This window comes from Metschnikowia bicuspidata (assembly GCF_001664035.1).
Source record: "Metschnikowia bicuspidata var. bicuspidata NRRL YB-4993 chromosome Unknown METBIscaffold_1, whole genome shotgun sequence".
Taxonomy (NCBI): domain Eukaryota; kingdom Fungi; phylum Ascomycota; class Pichiomycetes; order Serinales; family Metschnikowiaceae; genus Metschnikowia; species Metschnikowia bicuspidata.
The window spans coordinates 459,791-483,609 of record NW_017387731.1 but is presented as its reverse complement, the minus strand read 5'-3'; the positions used below and the strand labels follow the sequence as shown (position 1 = coordinate 483,609).

General features: G+C 45.2%; 4 protein-coding genes across 4 annotated transcripts, besides 1 other annotated feature; 2 read left to right on the top strand and 2 right to left on the bottom strand.

The window, feature by feature from the left end:
* Nucleotides 1-707: 707 nt before the first annotated feature.
* METBIDRAFT_34825 (SIR2-domain-containing protein) lies at nucleotides 708-2,255 on the top strand (the record flags this gene model as incomplete). The annotated part of the gene is made up of 1 exon (XM_018856528.1): nucleotides 708-2,255. One exon carries the CDS (start codon nucleotides 708-710, stop codon nucleotides 2,253-2,255), a length of 1,548 nt encoding a protein of 515 aa, XP_018713273.1.
* Nucleotides 2,256-3,039: 784 nt separating this feature from the next.
* Nucleotides 3,040-4,176, bottom strand: METBIDRAFT_37067 (pepsin-like aspartic protease; the record flags this gene model as incomplete). The annotated part of the gene is made up of 1 exon (XM_018856816.1): nucleotides 3,040-4,176. One exon carries the CDS (start codon nucleotides 4,174-4,176, stop codon nucleotides 3,040-3,042), a length of 1,137 nt encoding a protein of 378 aa, XP_018713272.1.
* A 5,720-nt stretch (nucleotides 4,177-9,896) lies between these two features.
* Nucleotides 9,897-10,091: a sequence feature (Protein overlapping with rRNA (METBIDRAFT_34440, OBA22790.1) was converted to a misc_feature.).
* A 3,835-nt stretch (nucleotides 10,092-13,926) lies between these two features.
* On the bottom strand, nucleotides 13,927-15,050 carry METBIDRAFT_92656 (uncharacterized protein). Its single transcript, XM_018859346.1, has one exon. The coding sequence runs from the start codon at nucleotides 14,903-14,905 to the stop codon at nucleotides 14,324-14,326; it is 582 nt and encodes a 193-aa protein (XP_018713270.1). The 5' UTR covers nucleotides 14,906-15,050; the 3' UTR covers nucleotides 13,927-14,323.
* A 5,817-nt stretch (nucleotides 15,051-20,867) lies between these two features.
* METBIDRAFT_37446 (uncharacterized protein) lies at nucleotides 20,868-21,797 on the top strand (the record flags this gene model as incomplete). Its single annotated transcript, XM_018856873.1, has 1 exon — nucleotides 20,868-21,797. A coding segment is annotated over one exon (930 nt), but the record flags the coding sequence as incomplete, so codon positions are not given.
* Nucleotides 21,798-23,819: the final 2,022 nt, after the last annotated feature.

The window sequence follows — 23,819 nt, the reverse complement described above, 5'->3', positions numbered from 1 at the left end:
CAGTGCGGCCTGGGCAATGTCGTTGTTATGGTGCGCCAACTGTGCGTGAACCTGGTTGGTGACTATGTCGGTGTGTCGCCGGACCATGTCTTGGTTAGTCTGAAGCGCATGGTGGACACCGTCGCTCACCTGTTGGGTGACAATGTCAGTATGTTGTCTGACGCGTTCATCGTTTGCGGCGATGGCGTCGTGTACCCCCGCCGTCTGCGAATGAAGGTCGTGGTGTATACGGTTGATTTCGGTATCAAGTTTTTCGCTGTGAAGCTGTAGTTGAGAGTTTTGGAGATCAGTGAAATGCTTGATTTGGTTGCGAAGAGAGGCAAGAGTTTGCCTTTGCTGTTCGTCGTCTGAGGTTATGGCCAGGATGCTGTCTTCGTGGGCCAGTATGGACCGCTCGAGGGCTTTAATTTGACGAAGGTATTCTGCATTGGAAAGGTCTGACTTTGTTACGTGACACAACCCCACGCGCGGCAGACGGCGCGGCCGGCACGTGACACGCGCCTCGCGACCCTACGTGCTCCAACGTTATCAAACTCTCACCTTCGAGGCCCCACCAAACCACAGCACATTCTCACAAAATGGCCGTGGCAAACCGGGATATTGTCCTTGTGGAACTGGACTCGGAGCCGGACTCGAGCAGGCCGCCCAAAAAGCCCCGGCTCGGCGCGCAGCCGGCCCGGCCGCTCCCGCCGCTCAAAAAGCCGTTTATGGAGGAAAGCGACGACGAATCCGCCGCCAGCTCGCCCGCCTCGGACTCCGAGCGTTGCCGCGGCGAGCCGGCAGAGCGCCCGGAGGGCCGAGCCCCAGAAAAAACGGCGCCAGCCGCCGGGGCCGGCCGGCGGGCGGGTTTTGGTGCGCGCACGACCCCGGCGGCACCGCCCCTGGCTGGCAGCCTTCTGGCGGAGACCGCGGAGCTGCCGGGCGGGCGGACGGACACGGAGGGCAGCGGCGGGCTGACGGACTCGGAGGCCGCGGCGGTGGTGCTGTCGGACCTCGAGGAGGCCGAGCCCTCGGAAACGTACGCCAATGTGCACGCGTTCCGCAAGTTCGTGAAGCGGTTCGGCCCGCAGAAGTTCCTCGAGCGGTTCCTCCCGCCGGACGTGTCGGGCGAGTCGATCGTGCAGCTCCTCCTGAGCTTGGGCTACGTGCCGCGCAACTTGCCGCCCAGGGTCGGCGCGGCCCACTACGTCAAACTCATGAGGCTTCTCGAGCTAGCCATGGGCCGCATCTGCGAGTTGCGGCCGCGGCTCGAGAACTTCTGCTCGGTGGCGCACGTGCTCGGCGCGCTCCGCACGGCACGCAACATCTTGGTGATCACCGGGGCCGGGATCTCCACCAGCCTCGGGATCCCGGACTTCCGCAGTTCCGAGGGCTTCTACTCGAAGATGGCGGCGCTCGGGCTCGAGGACCCGCAGGAGGTGTTCGACATCCGCGTGTTCCACGACAACCCGATGGTGTTCTACTCGATCGCGCACATGATCTTGCCGCCCAAGGACGTGCGGGCCCCGCTCCACAGGTTCCTCACGTTGCTCCAGGACAAGGGCAAGCTCTTGCGCAACTACACGCAGAACATCGACAACATCGAGGCCAACGCGGGCCTCCGCCCGGAGAAGATGGTCCAGTGCCACGGCTCGTTGGCGTCCGCCTCGTGCGTCACGTGCAGGTACCAGGTCGAGGGCACCCGCCTCTACCCGGCCTTGGAGAAGGGTGAGCTCGCGTACTGCCCGAGGTGCGACAAGAAGCGGCTCGCGTGCATGCGCCGCGACGACAGCGCGGACGACCCGAGCTTCGGCGTCATGAAGCCGGACATCACCTTTTTCGGCGAGGACCTCCCCCGCGCCTACCACTCGCAGCACGCCCGCGACCTCCGTGACTGCGACCTTCTTCTCAGCATCGGCACGTCGCTCCGCGTGGCGCCCGTGTCCGACATGGTGGACAAGGTGGCGCCCCACGTGCCGCAGGTCTTGATCAACAGGGACCCGATCCCCAGCTGCAACTTCGACGTGTCCTTCTTGGGCTACTGCGACGACACCGTCAGCTACTTGTGCGACCAGCTCGGCCGCGACTGGGACATCGACCACCCGGACTACCGGAGCATCGTGGGCGCGGACCGCCGCAACTTGGAAGTGCACGGCACGGGCGAGAAGGGCGTGTTCGAGGTCCACAACCGCGCCCGCGCCGCCAAGCTAGCCGCGGCCGCCCCGAAGCCGGCCCCGGGGCCGGACCTAGTTCTTTTGGAGCCCGAGCTCCCGTAGCTCACTGCGTTTTTGTGGGCCGTGGAGGGCGCCCGCCGTGTTCTCGAGCTGTGCCATTTTCGGAAACGTGCTCTTGTTCTTGGGCTGGGCGCCCGGAGTCGCGGCTATAGCTGGAGGCGGCCGGAGTCGCGGTCACGCTGTGTACGGCCTGGCCCCTGCCTGGCTCTCCAGGCTCTTAGTGCTTGGAGCTTTCCAGCGTCGTTTGCATGCCAGGGCAACCATGGCCCCAGCCCGCCCGCCATGTGGTGTGCCTGATGGCCATTCAAATCTAGGCCCCACCCATGCATAAAGAGCACAACCATTGCATTGGCACCAGTGGTTCTGAATTGCTGGAGCTTTTGAGGGCACAACAGCGAGTGGTGCTGGCCATGAAAGAGAATGTGGCTTCCGGAGAGGCCAAGGGGCCAGCCAGGCTTGCTGCCCAAAGCTAGAGGATGCGGGGAAAACAGCTCGACCAGATCCCGTCCACGCACCGAAACAGAGCGGACGCAGGCCTCACAGCAATATACGAACCGCCAGCAGCGGCAGCGAGGTTCAGTTGATGAAGACTTCCATGGTGTATTCCGCATCTACTAGGCCGGACACACGGCTCGGGTCATCTGGGTGGAGGCAACAAAACCGTCCACCCGGGTCCCAAACCAGGCCCAAGAGGCAGTCTACATACGGGCGACAGTCAGAGCCAAGCATCCCACATCAACAACATGCAACACCCCATATCCCACAACATCCAACACTCTACATCCAACAACATCCAACACACAGCCAACCCCCAGACCAAAACAAATCAAGCACTGATGATGTTCGACGAGCTCGAGTACGACGCCTGGGCAAGCGAGATCGTCAGGTCCGAGAGGTCATAGTAAACATACGCCTGCCTCAAGAACACGTCGCCGAAAATCATGTAGCTCCCATAGGAGCCGAACCCAAGCAAGCATTCGTCGTTGCCCTGGTGATACACCATATCCGAGTACGCGATTTGAATCGTGTTGTTGCCAAAATCAAAGTCGAGGTACTTGTCGGAAGGCTGGTCGCAGCTCACCAGGCGGTACTCAATGCTGCCCTGCGTGTACACGGTGGTGTCAAAGACACTGTCAAGCTCACTCATGTACTCCAGAGGCAAGAGCCCCAAAGAAGTGCCAGAGTCCAAAATCGCCGGCGCATCCACCGAAAGGGTCTTGCCATTCACCAGCATTGTCTGCAAGTTCACGGCCAACGCGCCCCTGCTTTTCTGGGCGCTGTATTTGGTCAAGTTGCCCACGTACTTTTCTGTGTCGATGCCGCCAAAGATCACCGTGCCCGACCCGCCCTCGGCCCCGAGGAAAAGCGAGTACGAAGCTTTGGGCGTGATGCCCGCCGCCTGCAAGGCCCAGGGCAAATTGTCATATTCTGACAGGGCTCGCTCCTGGTTTCTATCGGCAATGCCCAAAACGCCATACGCGCTGCTGCTGGTGCTTCTGGCAAACTGGAAGCTGGAGAGAACCGGGTTGGGAGTGCTGAATTTCAAAGTGTCCAAGTAGTACTCGCCCGCAGAGCTGGTGCCGTCCAAATAGCCAATGGAAAACGCGTCTCCCGTGTCCTTGGAAGTGCTGGAGGTGCTGGGGTCATAATCGCTGCTGTACACCCAGAGATCGGACGAGCCTGTGTCGAGATTGACCGTTGATTTCTGTGCGTCCGAGCCCAAGTATACGTCGAGCCGGTAGCTGATGTCGCGATAATCCACAATGGGAATCGGGTACCCGTCGCGCTTGGCCCGCTCGGCGCTGTGCTGGCTCCAGAATTCTTTAGCCGTGATATTGCCGACGGTTTTCAGAACGGAGAACCCAAGAGCAATGGGCGCCGGACCGTTTTCGGCCTCTTGGCGGGGAAGCGATAAGCCGTGAGCCACGCCAAGACAGAGGGGGAGAAGAGAAAGGGGAAGCATGCAGTTGTTGCGGCCGCGCCTGGTCAGGAATTGATGGACAGGTGACATCATGTGAAAACACTCCCAATTTATACTTCTGGCCCATTGCCTGGGTGGCAGGTTTAGCCTGGAGGAGGACTCGCCAACCGCGTTCAGTGATGCCGGCCGTTATCGTACGATTTCGGATGTGAGCGCTGTAGATTCCAACGTGCCATGCTAGCTGCAGAGAAGATGAGGTCACCACCGGCATGCCTTCGTGATAGCACGATGTTGTCAAGCTGGAGTGTCTCGCTTTTCTACATGGGCAGTGAGATGGATGGAGCATGGCTTGGCTCAACGCAATACTCGCAAATCCCCTTCCACAGGCCTCGACACTGCACGCAAGATGGGGCTTCTGATTACCGAAAAGCCTGATTTATGGTTTCTCGGCCCGTAACTGTATCTGGGGATGCACGATCATGCGAGCAAACACAATTATTGATCTGCGAAGGAGCTGCATGGGCCTGGCAATAGTTGCCTTAGTGGAAACGGAAACGATCAACGTGGGCTAAGTTTCTGTCAACACGCAGAAGCTTATGCGATTATGCTTGCTTGTCGGTCGGCTGTACCTTATTGTGCCTCATGGAGTGGTCAACTGATTTGCCAGGAGTTATTGAGAATCTCAAACATTGCCACTCAACTTGTGACTAAGTCCGCCCGATTCTGATTGGACGGAGTTGCATGGACTATGCTGTCGGGAGCCACAGGCCGCTAAAAGATTCCCCTAATACTCTGACCCGGATATGCAGCATCTGCTCTGAATACCGGAAAGTAATTCCGGCGTCTTGATAGGAGTTTTTGGTCGTGATACGTGGGCGCAGTCTTGGTTGTGCTGAAATCACCCATGAATACAGAAACCTTGCAAATCAAGTCAAGCCAGGCAAACAAGCAGCCCCATCATCCTCTGCTCATTGGGTGCTTATTGGAAGTTATGTTTGGGTGTTTTGAACACTGTAGTATGTCTAGTTATGTTTTTGGATCTCCGGGCTTGAATGTTTTCTGATGATATCATGTTCAAAAACTGAAAGCCACAGGAACAGTTGATGTATATAGATTCAATGTCAGAGGTCGATGGTCGTATCGAGAAGTGCAGGAGTAAGATATAGTCTTATTTATTGTCTGTAGATTTTGTCCTTGGAAGTAGGCCCAGTCAATTGAGATGGATCCTATTTCTACGAAATAAAGACAACTAGCTCGACGGAGGGGTAAATCTCCGAAAAAATCATACATCTAGGAGCGAGGAGATTGGCTGTCTCATGTTATCAACAATAATTAGGTGGATCATGCTGTAAGTGAATTTTAGTCAGATTACATCTGTCCTTCTACTGAGCACGGAATATAAAGGACGACAAATATGAAGGTCGATCAAACAGATTATTTGCATCATTTGTATCATAATTCATCAACAACTTCCAAAAGAAGTTTCCAACTCAAACCAATTGTGGTGGGCCTCCAGGAAATATTATTAGTATTTTGCACTCTCGAAGTGGAGATATTTTTATAAATGCAAGTGATGTAGCATCTGAAAAAAATTCACTATTTTGAGATACAAGTTGGGAACTATGGGGCTAGTTTAATGCGTGGCCTGATTGAGCACAACGGAGTAAGTATCCTGATAAGAGTGGTTGATTCAGATTTGTTTTAAAGGAATATACAATCTTTTTTAGGCTTAATACATATCACAAGATGAATAAGTTTTTGCATAAGTCGACCGGCTTTTTTTAGCTATGTTTAAGCGGCTTTATACGGATAGAATAATGTGTGCCAAAGGAAATTGCAAGTAGTCGAGGAGGCGAGTGAATTCTGCTCCCATAGCCTACAAGATTTGTCCGCTACACTAAAAACGCTCACATGTCTAGTGACGCAAATTGCTTTTAAAATATAGGTCTTAATTTGATAATCCTGTCATCTTCACCATAGACTGGGCTTATTTCTCGAACAAAAAAATGTTTAAGGCATTACTGGCAGATATAGTTGCCAAATATCTATAGCTGTGACTCTTGGCCTGAAGCCCTTTCCTACTGGAAATAAATGTGTTTCAAGTGTTGCAATCTATTATGCTGCAGGCCGTGCTAGTGCCACCCAAAAAACATAGTAGTATTTCGAGGCATATACACGGACAAAAAGAACGATATTCGAAACAATGTTGGCTCCTTGAGTGATTTTTGAATAGATATTTGAAGGTTTTGAATTTGTGAGTTGCCCAGCACAGTTCTCCAATCGACCCGAGAGCAAGTGTTTCCCATCCAAAACCATCATCTCCACATTTCATGTCGTAAAATGGAATACATCAAGATTTTGAAACACAAATCAGTAGTTCCGTGAGAAAATATGCTGGAGTCTTAATAGAAGGAATTCAGCTTTTGTGACGTTAGTTTCATACTATTTCCTTGACGAACCATGAAATCTTCTGTTTGTTGCTGGCTTTGTGGCCTCGTTGCACAGTCTAAATGAATTGAAACCCCCCACTTGAAAGAGTCGACTGTCGAAATAATCTTCTATGGCACCATTCGCTATAGACTTTGGCGAGCTGGAGAGCTTGTCAAATGGTTTTGATCCCCATTTTCAAAATAAATATTCAATGCTCACTTTGGACATCTACGGTGTCATGGAAAATACAGGCGTCTCTCTTAATTCTGCGACAAGTTTAACAGAAGACTCTACAAAATCGTCGATATTCTTTGGTCAGTTTCAATTCAAAAGATTTAACTGGAAAAGTTGAGCTTTTCATTCAGTTCATAGAACGAAAGTTGAACGACACGACAAAATTATATGACGAGACCTCCAATAAAGTGCATAATATCAACAATGCTGAGATGGAACCCGAGAGTTTGACGGCGAAGAAGAGGGGAGGGTTTTGATGCCACAGAAAACTTTAACAAATTTTCCGTCCGCAGAAGCATAATAAATCTGATGAGACTCGCAAACCAGACTATGATGCTTATAAGATTATTTCTGAAGTTTGTTGACCATTTGGCAGGCATGATGGATTATCAATTGAGCCTGATGAAGGATCCAAGTGTTTTGCTCGATATTCGGCAGACTAAGAGGAATTTTGCGGAAAAGAACAGGCGCCACATAAAAGAAAAAAAATGACAGGGGCTTTGTCATTGAAGTTGCCCGTGTGAACGAGAAACTCTTGATTAATAAAACAAATGGGGTAGAGATATAATATCTTGATCCGTTAATATATATGCCAACAGAAAACCCAGTTCTTTCCCGAACAGAAGATTCATCAACCGATCAACCACCAAAACGCATGAACCTATCGTTAACGATAAAAGATATGATAGACAACTTACAAATAAAGTCGGAGATTCACACAGTCAAGCCCGGGAAAAAAAAATGCGTGAAGCCATGTGTCTGACAAAGTATTATGAGTATACGAAGTGAAGGGGAGACAAAAGATCGAGTTCACAACACAAGAAGAAGAGAATGGAGGACAAAGAGCGAATATAGCCAAGTTAGGCCAAAATAAAACACAGCCAAGGGAAACGGTGAAAGGACAGAGAAAAAGAAGAAAGAAAAAAAGAGGAAAGGGGGAAGAGAAGGTGAGAAAACCCACAAAATAAGAGAGAAAAGAAAACCAAAAATGAATGCGGAAGAAAGCCAAAAAACAAATACAAAATCAGGAACATAAAATCTCTACTGACCTGAAAACCCGAAAGTATTTGACTAAGGCAAATGAAGACTTCGTCAGCGTCAATAATATTTTGTAGCAATAATTGGCGCCATTCAACAAGGGGTCAAAACTAGTGTTCTTTCATAAAATTATGACAATACCTTTAGAGGACATTACACCATGAATAAGAAAAGCTGGCTGTGGGTAAAAATTCCGTCTTTGAACATTGGAAGCGGGTTATTGACTATTGAGGAATATGATCCTTTGAGAAGTCTAAGAAATTTAGGACTTTTATGCCCGGCTTTCTTTCGATGGCATTGGTGGGTGTTTCCAGTGCGAACCCCCTATGAAGCTACAGTGACTGTCACCTGGGACCTGAGTTCAATACTTAAGGGTTTCATATGGCCTTTGATGTATACCAAAATTGTAATAAAAGGTGTATAGATATTGTTTAGGCCAATATGTCATGCAGATTAATATACGGCTATGCTTTCAAATGCAGTTGAAACAAAAAAGCAGTATCCTTGTCCTGATGAGTCGTGATTTCCAGTGTATGACAAATGCGGCCTAAAGAGAATGACAGCGCAAGACAAAATTAAGACAATGAATCAGACAATTGTCTGCCGCGTAAAATATGAAGCCAGTTGATTATCCACCAACACCTTCTGGTAACCGGCGAAAACTACGTTATGTATTTTCTACGAACGCAGCAGGACTTTGAACCATGACGGGTCTCAAGTCTACAAGGCTTTTTGCGTCCGGTGATGTCTGTTTATATGAATTTGTCGAAAAAAGTGCGTAAAAGTTTGGTGGGGTGACTTGGGCGGAAAGAACTGATATGATATGTAGAGCTTACTGCTTCGCTTGGATCTGCTGCGCTCACCGCATCCCATGGCTACAAAATTTGTTTTGATTATTATCATGAAAGAAAATAAAGCTTGGACTTATCAGGCGCTTATCATGCCGGCAGTTTTGGATATTATCTAGTACGTTGGAATAATACACGTTAGTTCAACATTCAACTTCTTAGACCGGCAATAGAAAGCTTGGACACAGGGTGGACGGTATTACATCTGAGATGATTTCATACCACACGATTTTATATATATATATATATATCACTAATCTCCACTACTCGCCCGTTGAGCATATTTGTTATCAATGGCGCGTTAATGAATGTAGCTTTTTGCATCTTCTGAGCCTAGAAATATCATCTTTCAATCAAGTAAAGACGTAGTTTTGGAGAGTAGCAATTATGAGATTTTCTCCAATGATATGCAAGCAATACCAAGAACTCAACAGTTTCGTTTTCACTTGGCATAAACGAAGAGAAGCAACACAAAAAGAGGAAGCAATCTGTCTCAACAATGGGCGAGGATGGGTCTCCAGATATGTGAATTTAAGAGAGTGTCTCCGCGGTGGTGCAAACTAAAAAGAAATGGGTGAATCACTTTTCAAGCTGTGCCGCGCGTTGAAGCAAGTCTTCTAGTATACAGAAAGCGTATTCGCTAAGACATATTCTCCAAAATATCTTTGGTTCTGTTTGCAGGTGAAGTCGCTGCTATTGAATTTTACTTGGGTCAAAAAAGCCATGAATCCAAAGGAAAATGGAATCTACTTTTGACTGCTTGAGAGTACACATTGGAGTCAATCTGGGGCACTGACTCTGTATCAATTCTGCTTCCCAATGTACTCTTGTGTTTGATTTTTACAAACTTCAATGACCATCTTGAAGTATGCTGGTGCTTGATGAAATTTTGGGGCTGTCCCGCTTATCTATCAAAGGCAATCATGTCTTCAAAACCAATCACGGTCTTTTATCATCACTGAAAAGTTTTAGCATCAGGCCAGAGAAAACCCAGGTGGAGGCGTGTAGCGGTTCTGACGTCAAAACCGATCAACGATTCTGAGTTTTGGGGCGAAAGACTAATCGAACCTTCTAGTAGCTGGCTCCGGCCGAAAGTTCCCTCAAGATAGCAAAAGCTCGTTACAAACAGTTTTGTGAGGTAAAGCGACTGATTGAATGCCATGGAGCAAAATAGCCTAAGCGTATTCTCGAGCTTTAAACATGTGAGAAGCCTCACTTATTTAGTTGTAGGCAAAAATGTAGAGCGTTTAGTGGGTCTTTTTGGCAAGCAGAACTAAAGATGCGGGATGAACCTGACGTGTAGTTAAAATGCCAGAATACACACTTATCAGACACTATAAAAGGTGTTAGGTTATCTGGACAGCCTGACGGCGCCCATAGAAGTCGGAAACAGCTAATGAGTGTGTATCAATTCACAAGCCGAATGAGCTAGATCTGAAAATGGATGGCGCTTAAGAAATGTTACTTATACTTTGCCCAAACAATTTTGTGTTGTTTAGAGAAGGCAGGCGCGGATGTAGCGACGAAGCCTTAGAATCTGGGTCAAGCTTCGTCTAGTGCAGATTTTGGTGGTAGTAGCAAGTTTTCAAATGATAACTTTGAAGACTTAAGTGGAGAAAGGTTCTGTGTCAGCAGCAGAACCCAATCTCTAGGCTAGACCTGATCTAACTCCTCTTTTGGTAGAAGGTCAAGGGAAAGGAAATCAGATTAATATTCCAGAACTTGCATATGGAGTTTCACGATAACGTAACCGAATGAGAAGACGTCGGCCTGGGATCGAATAAGTATAAACATTGGTGATACATACCATAAACAAGACTAGAAGGGGCGATATCAGAATTTTAAAATTTGGGATGAACTCACTGGAAAATATTACTTCCATGCCAAGTCGTACTGTATCCGCAACAAGTATACAAAACCAACGGCTTCTATTTTATAGAATAATGCAATCGGCAAAATAGATCCGAAACTTCGGAATCAGGATTGGCTCGAAGAGTTGGAGAATTTAGAGTGTGAGGCTAAGTGTGGGTTGAAGTGATTTGGATTTTGGGACTTGTTTTTGGGAAGGACCTAAAGTCCGTTTCGGTCTTTTTCCACCTACCCCCACCACTTTTTTCTTTACTTGAAACCATCTCAGAACTGGTGCGGACAAGGGGAACCTGAATGTTTAATTAAAACACAGCATTGAGATGGTTGGAATGTACACCAAGCAAAACAATCAAAAAGAGCCCAAATTTAGAACTGCCCTTCATTTTCGCTTCTGATTCTTATGGACAATATCCCATCAAAATGTGATCTGGTCTGTTTGCATGAAGATTTCCTGGTCAGGTTTTTTTTTTCAGGCGGCTCAAGATTTATAATATGAGGAGCGCAAGGAACAACAAGCAGAAAAACAAGTAATAATTTTCAGAAACGCTCGTACAAAAACAATGATAAGAAAACTGTTTCAAAAGAGCAGAACCAGGCGAACAACCCCAGAGTTGATGCTTGCACCTGAGCCAATTTCGCGATCAATCATAGGTTTTTTGAAGCTTTCCATTAATGGTGCTGTCTTACATCTCTCTAATGACATCATATAATATGATGTTTCTTTTCGAAAATGTAAGCGGAACTCAAAAGTGAGTCTTCTCCAACCTTTTGAGTTGAAGCGACTACATGAGACTTATCCTAGGGGTCGATAGCGTTATATCCAATATGTAAACAGATGCGAGTGAGAGAACCATCCAAGCCGTACTTTACGTATGGAAATAGGTCCTGTTTTGACACTTCTTACGTTTTTAAAATTGCTCAGAAATTTTTTTGAAGAACTTTATAGTTTTGTTTTTTTTATCAGATGAATGATTACAGCATCGTTTTCAAAGCAATGCTTTTGAATTCATTTTTCCACCAGATGTCTCACAAAAATGAAAGATAAAAATCCCACATTTCAAACTCATTTTAATCAGCAAATAAGAGGGGTATTTTCATACGGATATAAATCAGTAAAGAGATCAATTCCGCAACAAAAAAACTTAGTCAAAGTACGCAGAAAAAAGCGACACAAAGCTTAATTGTACTTTTCCATTTCAATGATCAGAGAGAACAAAGGGGATTGAGCTATTACAGTGTTTTACAGTTATACAAGACAATACAAGACATAAGATACTCTGAGAATATGACGTGTTTGTGGAATCTCAACTTGCCGTTTCCCCTAGATATTCGTTAATTCTGAATTGGGTCTTGGATCTGCAGTCATAAATAAAAAAAAGTCAGGATACTAGCGGATCAATCTTTAAGGGTTCACCAATTGGGCTCCCACCTCCTAGAGAATAGCTTGAGTTGGCTTTTCGTGTAAGAGTTTTAAAGTACTTCACCCTGATCCGGTCCTTTCAAGGAGAACTATTTTGGACTAAATAAACCGTTTTTCTCGAACTTTAATCGGCACCAGCGCATATTGAGTCATGACACTAATGACTTTTGTTTAGCTACATGACCTGCAGGTAAAAGTGACTGTACCATGTCTGTAGTGAATTTTTTCTGGGACAAGTTTAAACTAAGAAAGTAGGCGTCTTCCAGCCCCTAGCAACAGAACCAAAGAGGGAACTCTAATGAACAGAATCAAAAAACAACCCGAAAAACCCAAAACCCCAACCCCAAACAACACAACCAAAACCTCAGAGCCAGAAGAACAACCCCAAGCCCCCCAAAGAGCAGAGAAAAAGACAGAACCAACGCCCCTGTTCCCAAAGCACGTTCCCTTTAAGGCACACACCGCCTGTCGCCCTCGGTAGTTCAGTGCAGCCAGAGTCACATATTTTTCGCAGCCGTTTATTGGGTCGCAAGGGGGAGAACCAGGGCTCATAACCTATTTGAACCTTTGCTCAAGTGCAGGATATAGATATGCGAGGCTTTAACAGATTGAGTTCTTTCAACGTATTTCCGCTTAAGGGGGGATATATCTGACTAATTCTAAAGAGAGAAAATATTATGAAGCTATGACAGCAGACAGAGAACCGGGAAAGGGTTAAGAATCAGATCCACGAGTTACACGGTGGAAGGTTGATATCAAAGACGAGGAGATCGATTGGTTTCCAATTCTTTACAGCTTAGCGAAGTCCGAGGGCGAGATAGTCCCGATATTGTACACGCAGGCATTAGAACTGCCATCGAAGTGGTGAAGTGCACTGTGAAATCAATGCACATGGAAAAATGGATACTTTTGGCGAGTTGGTGAATCTATTGAAAGGGAAGAAAGCGATTGGTTGTATTTGCGTATTTGCACTCAAAGACAGTGGTACGTATATAGCATAACTTGTGGCTTTAGAAAAACATGAGATTGAAGTTGTTGATTATTGTATATCGTTATCTCCAGTTATCCCCTATACTAGTTTGCGACTTTTATTAGCAGTTGCTGCGAAGAAGGATATGTTGTTTAGGCAATTTGATGTGTCCACAGCCTTTATGAATGGCTATTGAAGGAAGAGATCTACATGCAAAAACCACAAGGGTTTGTTGTCGATGAGAAAGAGAATATGATGTAGAAATTGAATTGGTCAAATTATGAATTGAAACGATCACTGAGAGTTTGGCACGAAACAATGAGGTTAGTGGTTTTGCAATTTGGTTTTGTTCAGAGTGAAGCTGAATTTTGTTTGATTCATAAGTAAAGAAAGGCCTTTTAGTCATGCTAGCACTCTATGTGGTTGATACGCTAAATTAAACCAAATGAGAAGGAATTAGAGAAGGTAAGGACATTACTATTCAAAAGCTATCAGGTTCATGAACTTGAGGGTATGTCAAGGTTGTATCGAAATTAGTCTTGAAGGCCATGTCGAGAAAATTTTAGGGATCTTTGATGTGTCAGGAAGACAAAGGAAGGCTCCAATTAGTTCGCTGGACTAGTTGGTACCTCTGGTTGATAAAAGAAGAGATGTGATGCAACCCTTTATAGAATTATGGTGGGTGAAGTTTTTCTATGCGCAGGAGTGGCCCGGCTTGATATTTTGTACATGTCACTGCTTCTTTCAAGGTTCTTAGTGGATCCATCCGTGGTACACTTGGGAGCGGCTTTTAAAGTGTTACGTTACCTCAGTCAAACTACAGTATAGAGTGCACAGATGATGCTCAAGATATTACTGGGTGTACAGACGCAGACAATGCTCTGTGGAAAAATGAAAAATCAAGAGCGGAATTAAGTATGAAGTTTGGTGACTTGTATATTCAAAATACGGAGTACTGTAAGGTCCCTGTATTATCTTGATCCTGATGGTCTCCGTAAGCGCATATGCGACTATATGTACTTTGATTAATGTAAGATCCGTCAGATCTCATTCTAAACAACTCATAGATTATTCTCTCGAGTTCTCAGGGTTCCTTTCACGTGGCCTCTGGATGAAGCAATGAAGGCGGGGAATTTCTGTAGAGTTATAGGGAAACCAGGAATCAAATAAAGATACGTAACCCCTGTCTCGTGAAGCCCCTAACAAGTACGATTGCAACATCTACGTTGACTGCAGAGCTTGGAGCTTTGTATGAAGGAACCAGAGAGGCTATCTGGATAAGAGGACTTTTAAGGAGCTTGAAGTGTATCAACACACAATTATGGTGTGATCACGCCGGAACGATGTCGACAAAGAAATACTGTTGGTTTCATGAAGAAGTTAGACATGAAGAAGTCGGGCCGGGTATCTACAGCAATGGGTTTTCGAAAACAGGTCCAGGTGGACTGGTCCTACAAAGAAAACAACACGGATATGTGGACTAAAGCTCTCGCAGCCAATACACTTTAAGCTTGTTGAGCTCCGTGGAATGCAGGTCCATTTTTGGAGGAATCCACCTGTTAGTGTGATCAGAAGTACGCCGGTTTTTAGACTCGGTCCCGGACCAAGGCGCGATGAGCATGAGGAAGTAGCCTTCTCATTGGACCATTTAGAAGGCCAGTCTCGGCTAAGCTGGTCATGCCAAATCCTGAATATAGGTTTCTTTCCATCCTGGTGCGTTGTCAGGAATCCGATGACCCAACTGTCCATGCTTTCCCAGCATGGACAGGCTATGGATTGGGAATATGCTGTACTCAAGCCACAGTTCGAACATGTCACGCGATATCCGCCACGTAGTCGCCTCTCGCGTGGCAAGGAAAAGCTGTTCCTCAAGAGAAGTCTTTTTTTTTCTCCAAGGGTTATTTCCTGTTTCTTTCCTTCTACTAGAAACATATCATTTATAGGATTTATATATACCGTCATTTAACTAAACATTTCCAGTAATCGTTTTAGTATATCATAGAGTAATTCTGGACTCTTTGAGTAACAGAAAGAGCCAATTGATTATTGGTACCATTAATAGTTCTAGCTCCAACAGCTTTAAAAACAACTTGATAATGAACTGTCCTTAGTTAATGGCTTAGGTTGTTTAACAATTATATTGTACATATTACATCATTTAGTTAACTGAATTAATCTTATACGATTTCTAATTTCTCCATTAACATTTTTAATCACTGAAGCTAAACATATTCTATTATGTAATTTATATATTATAGAAGTGTTTATAAGCTTAACAGAACCTTCACAAAAATTTTGTATAAATCTTGAAGCTTTTTTATTTCTTATATTCAGAGTTAGTTTTAATGAAGCATATCCTTCTTTTGAAACTAAAAATGACCATTTATTAATTCACTTAATCATTGTATATTATTAATACTTACGGATCTATCTATCTTGAGTTTACAGATACACCCCCTGTTGTTGATGTACCGGGTGAGCTTGTTGAATACTTTTGCTACTATTAATGTTTTCCAAACGTATAGTCTCTGAAGTTCCTACTTTTGTGTTATGCAATTTATACTACATCTTTTATATCTAACATCTATATAGTTGTAGGTTATACCTTCTTTATAAGGATAGATTTTTACTTAAAAGGCGTTAGATATACGACTTGTACCTAAAGTACTATAAAACTCTAATGCTACCCGGAGGGGAAAGTATATTGTAAAGTTCTCGCATATAGTTTGTAACGGCCATCTTTGATCTAAGAATCAAAATAAATGTTCCCGGCACAGATCGTAGCATGCTACTTACATAGCACTACGCTCCTGAAGCAATTCTAATGTATATATAGCAAATTGAATAATGGTTTATGTCATATCTGATAGTTTACTTGATATATTATATTGAGAGGATTTATATAGTCTTCAATGAGTCAATCAAATAACCTGGTATGAATTAACCTATAGATCTCTCACCTTTAAAGAGATCAATAGATAGGATGTTAGTTAAGCACCTAATACTAGCTATCAGCGTATTTGTCTAACTAAAATCCCCTAAGGGTTGATATATATTATAAGTACAAATATCAAGACAGTATTTAACTTTGCTAATACTTGTTAATAGTTTTTTAGCTTCATTGGCAGTTTTCTTGTCATAGACATTTTTTAAATTACTAGAATAAATGTTAAGTAGGGATTTATCGCTAATTAAATTGAAAAAAGTCATGAGTTATATAATTTAGGATCTGGGATATTATCTTCGCAAATTTTTTATATGACTGTTTTCATTTGTAAAGATTCTAATAAAATTTTCCTTTAAGAGCAGTTTTTATTTTATGACAACTACTACTGATATAGCTTTAGAGAGTTATAATCCAATTTTATAGATATTCTATCATCAAATTTACCTAATATGTGAGGTAAGCTATGATCGATTTCTAATTTTTTGATCATCTTCCTTAGCATATTTATTAATGAGGCTATTAATAAGTTTAGAATTTTTAGGTTTAAAAGTCGATGCGTAAGGAACTGAGTCTATAGGATTTAGGAATGTATCATTGATTAATCTTCTTTATCAATATGAATGTTTAAAACAACAAAGTCTAGCAATTACCCATTGCAGGACATGAGTATTAATATTTACAAATTAATTGTGACCTGGTATCACCTTTTCAAGTGTTAAGTAAGATAGTTCTTTTAAGAAAGGTTCTTGGTTAGAGAATACACTATTAAGTTTCAATAGTATAGAAGGTTTAAGCATGACACATCTTTCCTTCAGGATTTTAGAAAAAAGAGTACTCTAGGGCTCCCAGTTTGCTTTTTTAATGATACTAAGGCATCATTATTTTATGATATGATTTTAACTAGATTGTAATAGAATATATATCTAGCCTCAGTATTTAGATTTAATAATAGAAGTACGAGATTGAAATAATTTATGAAAAAAAAGGAGAAGAAATATAGATTATAATTCCCCTAAAGGCATTCGTATAAAGAGGTGTATAAGGAAATATAAGATGAAATGAAATAAACTAAAATGAAATAAAAGAAATTAAAAGTATTTGATTTGAATAAAGGAGAAATAATATATTAAGAACAAAGCGGGGAATTAAAAGATAAATATGTATGAAAAGAGTTGCTAGTAATAATAATGTATCTGCTTATAAATATAATCACATAAGGTATTTCTTTTTACTCAAAGTATCATTGAAAATTATCCTCAAGTCCGCTACAACTATCTGAGTTGAAGCAACCACTACAGGAGACCTATCCCAGGTGTCTATGACGAAATATCCAACACGTAAAAAGATACGGGCCATAAGGACCGTCCAGGCCGTGACTAACAGAAGGGGACGGGCCGAGCTAAGACACTTGGTACGTAGCTGGGAGCTGTTCAAAGGTTTTGTATATATATTATTTATATAATTTTGCCCCTTTAATCAGATGAATCTACCAAAAACAAAATGATAGGTTCAGTAATATGCCCATTATGATTTATAATACAAGTTTCAATATCCAATAAACTTATAGTATGTAGTGATGAATTTGTTATGTGTTTTAATTAAATGATATACGAACATTATTATTATGTGATGCTCTATATATAGAGATTGTGTTTATTTAAACTTTGGGTATCTAGGTCATGACATGTTTGGCCTTTATACATATTATACATCATAAATTAGAGTACATTTATCCATATATTTGGAAGTTATAAGTTGTCTTATAACCCTTTCATTAATATATATACAAGTCCATTAGATATAAATCAATATTTAATCATTGAAGAAATAACCATGCTATATTTACTTAATTACGTTCAAATCAAAGTAGATAGGATAAGATCAGATAATATAAGATAGGATATAATGCATAAATATTTCTATTAATGGGCACCCTATCACACGAAGAGTGGTGCTTATATTTTAATGCTTGTCCGGTATGTCATAATAGCTTTGTTTATTATATATATAACTTGTATTCATATATTTTACATATTTTATTCTTGTAACATTCAGATCCAGATATAAATAAAATACATCATAATTTAAGTCTTACCTATCTTAGGTCATTTATAGTGAAGTCAAGTATTTGTACTTCATCTTTCTCTTTCTTAATCCTTCGCTTTGTTTACATTGGGAACCATTGGGTAGAAGTTTTTACTTTATATATGGGTCATATTTGATACGTTACCTGATTGTACCCCCCCTTACCAGCACCGATGCTTGAATTGAGAAAACTGGTACTGAAAGAACCTGTCACGCGATATCCGCCACGCAGCCGCCTCTCGCGTGGCAAGGAAAAACTGTCCCCAAGCGGAGGTTTGTCTTTTTCCCCCCAAAGGATTTTCCATTTTCCCTAAAAATTTTTGAAGAATGGAGTAATCTATTGCTCCCAACACAGATACTTGAACTGGGAAATCTGATATTATAAATTATTCTTCTGAAAAAGAAGTATCCCACAAATAAAATGCATTCCTCATCTTCTTGGGCGAAGGAGTCTGAAGTGGTATCTTGAGATGGACGGCGCACGACCGGGGCGGTGGATGTAGTGTAGAAGTCGTGCAGTAAAGATTGTGGAGTATGATATGGGGGGAGGGGCTGATTAGTGGGATATAGGCAGTTGGATATAGGAAGTGGGATAAAGGCAGTGGGATAAAATGTGGTGAAATACAGTGAGTGATGTATGATGGTGAGCTATGGGGAACTGTAGTGCGGTGAATAGAGTGCGGTGAGATATAGTGCAGTGATGTATTGTAGTAAAGTATAGTGAAATTTATTTTAGTGGGATATAGTGAAATATAGTGCAGGGAATATGGTGTGGGGTAGAGTAGTGAGATATGATGTAGTGAAATATAGTGAAGTATAGTGCAGGGACTATAGTGCAGTAAAGACAGGGAAATTAGTGATGTAGAGTGCAGCGAAATAGAGTTCAGTGAGATACGGTGTAGTGTAGTGTAGTGTAGTGTAGTGTAGTGAAATATAATGTAGTGAGACATGGTGAATTATAGTGCAGTGAATATAGTGTAGTGAAATTTAGTGAAAAATAGCGCAGTGAAGATATTGCAGTGAAATATAGTGTAGTGGAATATAGTCTAGTAAAATACAGTCTAGTAAAATATAGTCTAGTAAAGAGTGTAATTCAGTTAAATATAGTGAAATATAGTGCAGGGACTATAGTGTAGTGAAATATAGTCTAGTGGAATATGGTGTGGTGTAGTGTAGTGAGATACAATGTAGTGAGATAAAGTGAAACATAGTGCAGTGAAATATAGTTCAGTGGAGATAGTGAAACATAGTGTAGTGAAATATAGTTAAGTAAAGTGCAGTGACATATAGTTCAGTGGAGATAGTGAACTATAGCGCAGTGAAATGAAGTTTAGTGACATATAATGTAGTGAAATATAGGGAGCTATAGTGCAGTGAACATAGTGCGGTGAACATAGTGCAGTGGATATAGTGCAGTGGATATAGTGCAGTGAATAGAGTGCAGTGAAATATCTCAGTGAAATATGGTGTGGTGTGGTGTACTGAAGATGGTTCAGTGAACATGGTGCAGTGAAGATCGTGGAATATGGTGTGGTGGGGTATAGTCGGATATAGGCAGTGGGATATAATGTAGTGAAAAAATTAGTGATATATAATGGTGAAGTATAGGAAACTATAGTGCGGTGGATATAGTGCAGTGAACATAGTGCGGTGAACAGAGTGCAGTGAACAGAGTGCAGTGAACAGAGTGCGGTGAACAGAGTGCGGTGAATAGAGTGCAGTGAGATTGACTGGCTGCTCGGTATGAGTCAACTGTTCAATGAGCTCTCTTGTTAATCAAACGAACCGATCCCTGAAATCTAAAATGATACATATAATCTGTGAACTCTAATATGATACACATAAAACACTTCGGATCCAAAAAGAGCTGATGGAACCATATCTCATTGGAAAGCCCTGTCACGTGGTATTCGCCATGTAGCCATCCCTCACGTGGCAAAACAAAAAACTTCCTCCCCGAAGCCTTTTTCCTTCTCTTTTTTCCGGAAGGCTTTTCAGAGAATAGTCGTATCCCAAAGATCCTAAGGACCGCACATACTTGAACCGAGAAATCTGATCCTAGAACTATTTGTCACGTGGTATCCGCCATGTAGGCATCCCTCACGTGGCAAAAGGAAAAAACTTCCGTACAGGGAAATTTTTTTCTCTTTCCTTTCTTCCTCAAGGGTTTTTAGAGAATAGTAGTATCCCAAAGATCCTAAGGACCGTACATACTTGAACCGAGAAATCTGATACTAGAACTATTGGAACACCCGCACCTCGCTGCGATGCGCGCGGCGCTGCGTGCACCACCTCAACCTCAAAGACCCGTCCCCAAAACCACCCGTATATCCATACCCCCCCTCGAACCCCCCGAACACACCCCTGATTTGGCCCATGTTGAGTGCTAAAATAGCGTATTCGCGTCTCCTCGGGCAGCGGGCCGCCCGCGCGGTGCCCGCGGCGCGCCGTGCGTGGGCATGCGCCGGAAAACCCCGGTTTTCGTCGTCCAACCCCGAGCTCTTCACGCTAGATTTGGAGCTCGAGGCCGCCGCCCCACCCGCCGGGCCGGATGATGCCGGCAGCGCTGCCGCGGGCGTCTCGGCCGAGCCCGGCGCCGAAAAAACGGCGGATTTTGAGGCCCGGGCGCCCCAGCAGAGCCCCCCGGAGGGCCCGGACCAGGCCCAGCTCCACGATATTCTCGCGGACTTTGTGTTCGACGACCCCGCCGGGCACAAACAGGAGGCGCAGGACGCGCAGGATGTGGACGCGTTCTTCGGCGATCTTTTTGCCCCCGACACGGGCGCACGCGCGCCGGACCGGTTTTTGCTGGACAGCGACGCGCCTGTTCTCGGGCGCCACGCGCCGGGCGCCACGGGGGACGCGCCGCCGGGCCGGCCGGACGGCCGCGTGGTGGCTGACGAAAAGGACTTGTTCGAGAAAATCTTCGCCACGTACGCGCAAAGCGAGGCCTCCAGCACGGCGGCCGACATCGTGCAGAGACGGGTGCTTGCCAACCTCCAGGACTCGGTCCGGGCGCCGGCGGCTGCGGCGGACCACGTGCCCGTGGCGCTGGCCACCGAGCGGCTCTCGGGCAGGGAGCAGGGCGTGGCGGAGCGCAAGACCGTGGAGGCGCTTGCGCCCACGCTCGAGTACATCGACCAGATGACGACGCGCGAGGCCGTGGTGGGCTTCACGCGGCGCGTGTTGGAGGGCTGCGTGGCGGGCGTGGCGCAGCGCCGCGACTTCCACCTCCACAAGGCCAAGGGCGAGACGTCCAAGGCGTTCCTCACGCGGCACGCGAGGTTGAGCCGGCAGGTGCGGGCGCAGAGCGAGGCGTCGCCGGGCGCGCCGGTGCTCAACGCGTTCACGGTGCCCGTGCTCTTCAACCACGTGCTCCGGGCGGTGGCGGCGCGGTTGCACGACGGCGCGTTGGCGCTCAGCTTGTTCAACCGGGTCAAGACGGACTTGCGCTTGTACTCCGTGGTGTGCAACCAGGCCACGTACAACGAGATGCTCAAGGTGCACTGGGTGTTCTTCGGCAAGCGCTCGTTGTGCGAGATCGAGCTTCTTGTGGTGGAGATGCAGAACAACGGCTTTGCGGGCGACGGGCAGACGTTTGTCGTGTTGCTGAAGATCTTGGCCGCGTACCACGCCATGAAGGCGGGCCGCTCCAGCTTCAGCCCGGGCGGCTTGCCGGTCTGGGCCCACGAGGACGACAAGCGCGTGCGCAACCTTGCGGCAAAGCTCCAGGTGTTGGGCAAGCTGTTGGAGAGAGAGCGGTTGTTGGCCACGGCCGACCGCAGCGCCCGCTGCAGCAGGCACGCCCTGGGGCCCGCCTGATCCGCGCCCGCGAGGCTTGGCTGGCAGACTTGTATATACGGCCGAGGCCAGGAAGAATCCTCTGCTGATGCCTGGAGCTGGTCTGTAGACCATGTTTGGGGCGGGGCAGGCGGACGTTCCCTTCCAGCAAAGCCCTCTCCGAATCAACGGGGCACCTCGGGCCCCCGCCAGCTGCCCTGACCGGTATCACACCATGGGACCCATCAGACCACGAAGAGAAACCTGGGGCCGGGACTGTTTCGGCTCCAACCCAACGACCTCAGTTCTGTAGCTATCTGCTTGGTCCTGCCAGCAGTCATCGGCTAGTCATATGCTTGTCTCGAGGATCAGGCCTTGCGTGTCTAAGTATAAACAATCTAGTGAAGCTGCGAATGGCGCATTGAACCAGCTGGCGTGTATTTGGTAGTTCCTTGCTGCTTGCATACGCCTGGCAATTCTGGCGCCTCTGCGACGTGGAGCTATGAGTGGGGGCTGTCGGCCGTGGGCACAAATCCCGGCAAGTCAAAAAAGAGATTGCGGCACCGAGATTCACCTATGGTCTCCCACTACCCAGCGTGGCCCTGGCGAGCGGCACGATCGTTGATCGGACGAACAGTGTTTGTGGTGGTGGGGCTGCTACCGGAAGAAAAACAACAACCCAATATTCAACCCATGTAAAATGAACATGACCACGGAAATTGGGGGAAACGCTGTTGTCAAGGCGTTGTGTGCTTCTAGGTACTACACAGATCTTAGTCCACTCAAAGACGCCGCGAGTCACAGAAATCCAGGACCTTGATACTTCTTCTGCCCCGTTGAAGCGACTTCGACCGGGTCAATAAGAGGGAAGACGCTTTTCAGGAGTAAATGCCGTGGTGTGGTCCACAAAACCCCTCTTACCAAAGAACCCAGCTACGCGTCACAAGATACTTACTCCCGCAAGAAATGGATGAAGCAACAAGTCCAAACGATCCAAAGAGCGATAAACCGTGTCCGAAAATGATTTCTCGCGATGGTCAACCCGGAAAAGCCGCAAGATATCTAATATGTCTTGGGATACAGTTACTTCTCGAGTGGTCACAACCATTTACCTTGATCTAGTTCTCAAATCAAAAAGCGCCAAAACATTTTCAAGATAGCCTTTTTTGAACTCGTAAAGCCATATACCAGTGCCAGTGAAAAATGTAGCCGCCAAAAAGATGAGCAGTTATTCAGAGACTATAAGAATCAGAAGAAAATATCCAGAAATGAAGATTCTTTAAAATGATTTTTCGCTGTGGTGGCCTGACGTGTTGATGTAGCTGGAGGGGTCCATGCTCTCCTCACTTGATGGCCTGTAAAAGAGGACGTCAGTAGAATATTTGTTGGTTGGCTTGCAACGGCATCACGAAGACTTTTGGTTTTTGACACCATGGTCGTCGTCCAACTAGTGACACACCTTCAAACTTGTTGAAATATATACCCTGTTGAAATTGTTTTTTGATCTTTTCGGCCGAATTGTCCAGGAGGGGGAAATAGAGCTGCACAGCAAACGGTGAAGAATGTAAGCATGCTTTTGGTATCATCATACGAGGGCCTCTTTTTTCAACTTCTTAGATTCTAGAATATGTTGACACTGCGTGCGGTTTTGAAAGCAATATGAGAGTATATCCTTCTGTTCAGATGACTCTAACATACATTGATCAAATTGTTATCGGGCGCCACTAAGTATTTCTGTTAGCCTGTAGCTACATTAGCCTCTGGTGTAAAATGACCATGCTGGAGACTTGTTCTGACTTAGATCTATTTGGCTTTTGTGTGTCTAGACAGACTGCCCGAACTGTGATGATCAGACTCATAGGCCGGATTTTGACAAAGGATGCGTAATTAAGCCTTGGTTATATGTGTTGATATTTATTATCATGGCCCTCTTGCAATATTATCCAGTAGAGCCCATTCCCGGCCACAATTGATTGAGGTAACCATTCCTATTCAAAACATAAACGCTTTTAGAAGACAATATATGCAAGCCCTTATACAGCTTTTACGTACATACATTGTGCC

Coding starts and splice junctions, on each gene's coding strand:
- METBIDRAFT_92656 (XM_018859346.1), bottom strand. CDS start 14,905: ATGACGGTATATATAAATCCTATAAATGATATGTTTCTAGTAGAAGGA.